Raw genomic sequence first — 7,524 nt, forward strand, 5'->3', positions numbered from 1 at the left:
GGAGTGGCAGGTCCACTTTAAATGACAGTCGCAAAGAGCAGAGATTGTGAATTGTGCAGTGAACCAGTCGCAGACCTAGATCACAAAACAACAATCGTATTGTTTAGAACAAACTGATGAATTGATTCTGTGTTCCACAGCAATAGGAGATGCATACCCTCTAGATAGAAAATAGATATTTATTTTAACAAAATACAATAAATATAAAAAATAGATTTAAAAAAAAAATGTCCTAGATAGCTTATCCGTTAAACTCGGAATAGTACGTTTGCAAGATTGTTTAAATTTTAAGGCCAAGATAGCACAGCAGGAAGTACAAAAACTTAGCTGGGGAGAATTTTAACCTTAGCAATTTTGTCTAAAATATGCAATTCTGTTGTAAAATTTCCACAATCGCTTTACACCCCCAATAGTTCACACCTTAGTGAATAACCCTGATTGTTTCTATTTCAGTTCGTTTACAAGCAGGTGCATGAGAGTGCTCAGGTGTTCTGTAATCCCTGATGGGACGCAGACCCAGGGGTGGGTGAATTGAATCCGTCTGAATTATCTGCTTGAGCTCCAATTATAAAATCTAAACAAAATATTTAAGGGCAACCATCTACTCTTAAATCTCATCAAGTTTGCCAATTTACTAATTTGTTGGCACACTGCCTTGCCCAAGCAAGCCCTATAGACCCCTATTTTAATAATGCTTGTGTTTATCCAAAAGCTCCTGTGCCCATTCGGTCTCCTGGGTGTTCATTCACAGTGTGAATGCAGGGTATGATAGTTTCTAAAATTAAAACGTTCTTTAAAATGTTTTGTGATTTCCCCTGGCTCTTGATACTGTCATGTGGCACCAAAGGTCAATGATCGATTACAATAACGAGAAATGAATGAGGAACCATCTCCTCTGAGCTTCGTTTTACTTACTCCAGTAAGTTACTCAACAGCTTTTACTGGGGTAAGGCACACTTTAGAGGTTAATAGAGAGCACACTTACCTCCGCAGTTCCAGATGTTCGAGGTAGTCATGCAAACTGCATAATGCCCATTGCCCAAATTAAATTTGTTATTAGCACACCAGGAAAACCAAACCTATGAGACAAACACGCCTGCCATGAGCCGTTTGGGTGCACCGTGTATTTATCATTCACAATACTGAGTGTGTGCCAGGAAGTAGTGTTGGCTATTACTATAATGAATGCAGTTATCCACATTACACGGGAGTGGATTGCTTCTTTGTGAATATTCTGGCACAGCAGACGTTCTGTTAGAAAGCGGTTGACGAATAACTATCCATATATATCAGGGATGGGCACTTGCAGCTTTTAAGCCATTATTGCAGTGAATCTTCCATGATGTACGACCAACATGGGACTTGGGGAGATCCCTATTAACGGGAGGGGTGGACTAAGAAACAGTCCTAAAATAAATGTAATTTCATATTTTATCATATGATTATTTATATCTGGCATTTATAAAGCGCCAACATATTCCGTAGCGTTGTACAATTGGGAAAAATACAAATTACAAACAGACCAATACAAGAGGTAGAGGGCTCTGCCTGTGAGCTTACAATCTAAAGGATATCATTATATTATTAAAGATGTCTGCTAATCTGAATTACTGTTTTTGTGTGTGCTGATTTTATTTATATATATATATATATATATATATATATATATATATATATATATATATATATATATATATATATCAGTACAAGTAAGTAGAATATTCTTGCTGAGGGGCCCTTTGTACATATGGATTATCTACATAACAATGATGCTCAGCATCCTATACAGTATCCCAATACAGTTGTGGACAATAGGTGAATGGGATGCTCAGCATGTTTGTTGTGTGTAATCCACTTTGAAGGGCTTCTAACCCCTGCTGCTCTGACAGTCCCCAGGGCTGGCTGAGCATCCTTAGAGTTGCAGTTCTCCCACCTTTTGGCCAGTTCTGTCCTACTGACAGCCTGGTCTCACAGATACACTCCATTCCAGATACCTGCATGATGACCAGGGAGGGGGTGAGGAATAACATGGCTCCCTGCTCCCCATGGCTGGCTGAGCATCCTTAGAGTTGCAGTTCTACAAACCTTTAGGCCAGCCCTGTCCTACTGACAGCCTGGTCTCACAGGTACACTCCATCCCAGATACCTGTATGATGACCAGGGAGGGGTGAGGAATAACATGGCTCCCTATCCCCAGGGCTGGCTGAGCATCCTTAGAGTTGCAGCTCTACAAACCTTTTGGCCAGCCCTGTCCTACTGACAGCCTGGTCCCACAGGTACACTCCATCCCAGATACCTGTTTGATGACCAGGGGGGAGGAATAACATGCTCCCCATCCCCAGGGCTGGCTGAGCATCCTTAGAGTTGCAGTTCTACAAACCTTTTGGCCAGCCCTGTCCTACTGACAGCCTGGTCCCACAGGTACACTCCATCCCAGATACCTGTATGATGACGGGGGGGGGAGGGGAGGAATAACATGGCTCCCTGCTCCCCATCCCCAGGGCTGGCTGAGCATCCTTAGAGTTGCAGTTCTACAAACCTTTTGGCCAGCCCTGTCCTACTGACAGCCTGGTCCCACAAGTACACTCCATCCCAGATACATGCATGATGACGGGGGGCGAGAGGGAGGAATAACATGGCTCCCTGCTCCCCATCCCCGGGGCTGGCTGAGCATCCTTAGAGTTGCAGTTCTCCCCACCTTTTGGCCAGCCCTGTCCTACTGACAGCCTGGTCCCACAGGTACACTCCATCCCAGATACCTGTTTGATGACCAGGGGGGGGAGGAATAACATGGCTCCCTGCTCCCCATCCCCAGGGCTGGCTGAGTATCCTTAGAGTTGCAGTTCTCCCCACCTTTTGGCCAGCCCTGTCCTACTGACAGCCTGGTCCCACAGGTACACTCCATCCCAGATACCTGTATGATGACCGGGGGGAGGAATAACATGGCTCCCCCATCCCCGGGGTCCCTCACCTCTTCTCACGGAGCTGACGCAGCTGCAATCCACCCTCCGGGGCTAAACCATCGGAGCCCAGACTAACGGCGAACAACCAATCCGAGCCGGCTGACCTCACCGGGCTTCCGTACAGGGACCGGAAACAGGAAGTCACAGCTCACTGTGGGCACTGCTGGCATAACATGTGCAGGGAACAGGGCAATCAAACCAGCCCAGGGATTCAGCAGGCTCTATCTGCTCATATACATAATTCTGATCATCATATATAGGATGGAGAGTAAGTAACTCAAAACAAAACAAGTATGAGTGAGAGGGTGTGTGTATATATATATATATATATATATATATAAATAAATAAAATATATCTGTGCATATTATATTTGACATTTTTATTAGGGTAACTTACAGAATTATTTTAGGCAGAATGAATAGTGAATGGCAGGCAATGCGCCTGGTTGTGGGTCATGCAAATCTTGATTTGTTCCTGAATTAGGTTTAGGTTCCTGAATTAGGTTTAGGTTTATTAGTGGCATTTATAAAGCGTCAACATATTCTGCAGCGCTGTACAATATAAACAAACTAATACTAAAGGTGGAGGGCCCTTCCCGTGAGCGGAGATCTGGTTCTTGAAGGTTAATTTATACAGAGTACTCTGCTCGATAGCCCGTGAGTTTACAATCTTTAGAGCAGATTTAGTAATAGGAGATTTTTTTTTTTTTCCCAGGTAACAAAACCACACCTGTCAAGTCTGCTATATCAGGGAGTGCGAGAAAAATAAAGGACAATGCAGCAGACTGGCACAATTTGATGCTAAAATGGGAGACGTGTAATAATACTGGGTTTGATGCCGCAAACAAGATTGTGAATCTAAAAATCAGCACCAAGTAAGTGGCAGTTGGTGAATTGTGACGTTTCCCATTCTTTCCAAAATAGCTCAAAAAGGGTGAAAACGTAAACAATTGGAAGCTCAATATATTAAAGGGACACTGTAGTCACCTGAACAACTTTAGCTTAATGAAGCAGTTTTGGTGTATAGAACATGCCCCTGCAGCCTCACTGCTCAATCCTCTGCCGTTTAGGAGTTAAATCCCTTTGTTTATGAACCCTAGTCACACCTCCCTGCATGTGACTTGCACAGCCTTCCATAAACACTTCCTGTAAAGCGAGCCCTATTTAGGCTTTCTTTATTGCAAGTTCTGTTTAATTAAGATTTTCTTATCCCCTGCTTGCAATGTTAATAGCTTGCTAGACGATGCAAGAGCCTCCTGTATGTGATTAAAGTTCAATTTAGAGATTGAAATACAATTATTTAGGGTAAATTACATCTGTTTTAAAGTGAAATCAGTTTTTTTTTTTTCCATGCAGGCTCTGTCAATCATAGCCAGGGGAGGTGTGGCAAGGGCTGCATAAACAGAAACAACGTGATTTAACTCCTAAATGACAGAGAATTGAGCAGTGAAATTGCAGGGGAATGATCTATACACTAAAACTGCTTTATTTAGCTAAACTAATTTAGGTGACTATAGTGTTTCTTTAATGATTTGGTTCCCCTAGTGCAAATCACACTTACTGACGACTGAATCATTCAAAATGTACTATATTTTAATAGAGCTTTGCAGATGACAGATTCTACGTTGTTCCAGACTGCATAATGTTAATTCTGTGCATGTCTGTAGTTAGCATGCTGGCAAAAGACCGTCAATGGCGGCATGTAGAAATCTCACATATGACTGTTCTGGTTGAACATTCTCACTTTGTTGAAAGGGAAGTTGTGTACATATGACTTACATGATGTATCCATAGTCTAAAGGATGTTGACCACCTCTAAGTATACCTTTTATATCAGCTGACATTATTTTTTTCTAAACCACTACTGGTTGCTTAAGATGTTCTCTTGTTCTTGAAGATCTTACAATGAAATGTTATTAGACAACACATTGTCTACCAATGACGGTATGGATAAAGACAAAGTGGAATTGGAAAACTGCTGCACAGAATTGCTTGACAATCTACAAAACATGGTATGTGTGTTTCTTTTGCCTGCGTTTGTACTTAAAGGGACACTATAGGCACCCTGGGTGCATAGTCCCAGGTCCCTTAACCCTGCAAATGTAATTATTGCAGTTATTAACCGCAATAATTACCTTGCAGGGCTAACTCCACCTCTAGTGGCTGTCTAGCAGACAGCCACTAAAGGGACATCTGGGTCATTAAATGATGCTATGCATGAGGACTTCCACCGTCACCGGAATTCCCATAGGTGAGCATTGTATAATGCTTTCCTGTAAGGAAATCCTAATGCGAGCACGGCCATTGCCGCACATGCACAGTATGTCTCCCCTGCCGGCTGACGTAGACGGGCGAGGAGTGGAGGCAGACAGGACTGAGGTAAGTGACAGAAGGGGTTTTTAAACCCTTCTGCACCTCGGGGAGGAGGACACTATAGGGAGCTATAGTGCCAGGAAAACAACTTTATTTTCCTGGCACTATAATTTCCCTTTAATCTTCTATGTAGCTAGGCTGTAAGTTACTTGGAGTTATAAACTTTACATATATATCCCTCATTGATTGTATGGACTACATCTAACACGAATGCAGTTGATCACAGTTGGTATTTGGATTATTCTTCTACTTAGGAGCACATACTGGTGAGGATGGAGAAACTGTCTTCTACATTAAAGGGAGTTTGCGATCTTGAAGCTTATCAATGCAGCCGCAATGTTTCTAAACCCATCTTATTTCATACGTGGCCAACAAAGCTTTTCTGTAAGTAATGTCTTCAATATATAACTGAAAAAATGTGGGGACTTTAACCCCCCCCCCACAGATCGGTTACGTAAATACACACCAGCCTTGGTAGATATTGCTTTGGTTGGAGGACACAGTCAGAGTAATTTCCCAAAGTGAGAATGCAAAGTAAATTTGTTTTAAAGCCAAAGTAGGTGAACTTAGCATAGCTGACTTAGAGTTTATACAGTTCAATTATTTTGACCTTGAATGTTACATTTCCTTTAAGATTTTCACTTTAGTCAATGACCCTGTTATCCTATTTGACCTTTTGAGTGTATGTCTTATAGTTGGATGGATCTGTTTTTCTGGAGTAGATAATGGCACTCCTATACATCATGTAAGACACGCTTATTGTTTGACATGTTTACATAAATGTTACCAACATAACATGCTTTTGTTCTATAAGAAACCAAAACACAAGTGTTTACATCTTGTGATGTCTTCTTCCAGATGAAACCTCCATAAAGATGTCAGAGATGTACAAGAAAGAAATGTCTCTCAAGAAGACAATTGCTGGTCACATCGCACACACGTCAGATCAAGATTTATTAATGGTGTATTTATCGTGCTGGCTATATCAGCCATATATTGAGAATAGCATTAAGGTACTACTAGAGGGCATGTTATTAGAAACTGGACATCGGCCTCTTTAATATAAAACTTGACGCAACTGGTCACCATGGAAACTGGCTACACAGGTTCTTGTGGAAAAGCGAAATATGTTCTAAGTTTCATTCGGTAGAAGTTGAGTTCTATCTGTTGCGAAGTTTTGAGTAGACTAGACAAGTGATCATTCTGGAAAGAAGAAAAATAATTACATAGCCAAAGGCTGGCAAAAATACAGATGGACAGTGATTGTGGTCCTCAATATCCCTGCTTCTAGGAGTGGCTAAAGATCCTTTGGATTGACGTGGAATGACTTGGTATATCGAGTCAAATTTGTTTAGTTTTTTTTAAGCTCCTTGGAAATTCTCAACTGCAGAACAGCAAGTTTCCATCAATCCTCATTCAAAGTTATTTGGTGAACAGTAATTTTTAACAAGCACTTTTAGCTTAGCAGTAATCTGCCCAGACGTCTGTTAGTAAAGTTTGTGTTGCATCATACATAATTCAACTACCTGCAACACAGTACCACAATTCTATTTGTTTCGCCATTTGAGTAAATCTGTTATATGCCACTTTCTGCACCATTACACACATTAATTTCTACATTATCAATACAGATGAGGATGGGCAGTCCAGTGAGAGCCCTGAAATGGTTTGACACACACAAAAAAAAAAACCAACAGCTTCCATATAATCTTTACAACCTTAACAGCACACTGTTACAACCTTAACAGCACACTGAGCCGTAATGATGCAAAGTGCCTTCTTTTACATTATTCATTGAGTTTAATGTGTACCATACATAAAGGACTAAACATGGAGATGATTGAAGTTGCTGTGTCTCTCGTTCAGAAACGTTCCCATTATTACATATCTAGGCAGCCTTATGGGTTGGCCAATCTGATCTTAAACTCGATATATCTGGTCTGTGACTATGCATCTAAAACGATGTGAGCATTATGCCATAGTAAAAAATATTCTGCATTGCCTGTAGTGTGTTTTTATGTGTATTGTCCCAGGAGAACTAAATGTTGGTCAAGCAGTCTTATACAAAGGCTCCCCTGCTGGACAGATATTCTTGGGATAACATCAGTATCCCTACACTGAGAGGCTTCTGCTTGGATCATCTCCTTCTTGTACCAGAGGAGTGTGTCTTACTAGACAGTTCATCTAC

General features: G+C 41.4%; 2 protein-coding genes across 2 annotated transcripts in view; one reads left to right on the plus strand and one right to left on the minus strand.

Annotated features, from left to right (window-relative positions):
• The window catches only part of TECPR2 (tectonin beta-propeller repeat containing 2), a 41,395-nt gene extending 38,343 nt beyond the window's left edge, over window positions 1–3,052 (minus strand). Inside the window, exon 1 of the mRNA XM_063439811.1 lies at window positions 2,972–3,052. The gene's annotated coding sequence lies outside the window, so the exon portion shown is untranslated. The remainder of the gene's footprint in view (window positions 1–2,971) is intronic.
• Window positions 3,053–3,085: 33 nt separating this feature from the next.
• Window positions 3,086–7,049, plus strand: CINP (cyclin dependent kinase 2 interacting protein). The gene is made up of 5 exons (XM_063439812.1): window positions 3,086–3,231; window positions 3,679–3,838; window positions 4,861–4,975; window positions 5,591–5,720; window positions 6,195–7,049. The coding sequence occupies exons 1-5, from the start codon at window positions 3,225–3,227 to the stop codon at window positions 6,395–6,397; spliced, it is 615 nt and encodes a 204-aa protein (XP_063295882.1). The 5' UTR covers window positions 3,086–3,224; the 3' UTR covers window positions 6,398–7,049.
• The last annotated feature ends 475 nt before the right edge of the window (window positions 7,050–7,524 follow it).

The sequence above is a fragment of the Pelobates fuscus genome, chromosome 13 (genome assembly GCF_036172605.1).
Source record: "Pelobates fuscus isolate aPelFus1 chromosome 13, aPelFus1.pri, whole genome shotgun sequence".
Lineage (NCBI taxonomy): Eukaryota > Metazoa > Chordata > Amphibia > Anura > Pelobatidae > Pelobates > Pelobates fuscus.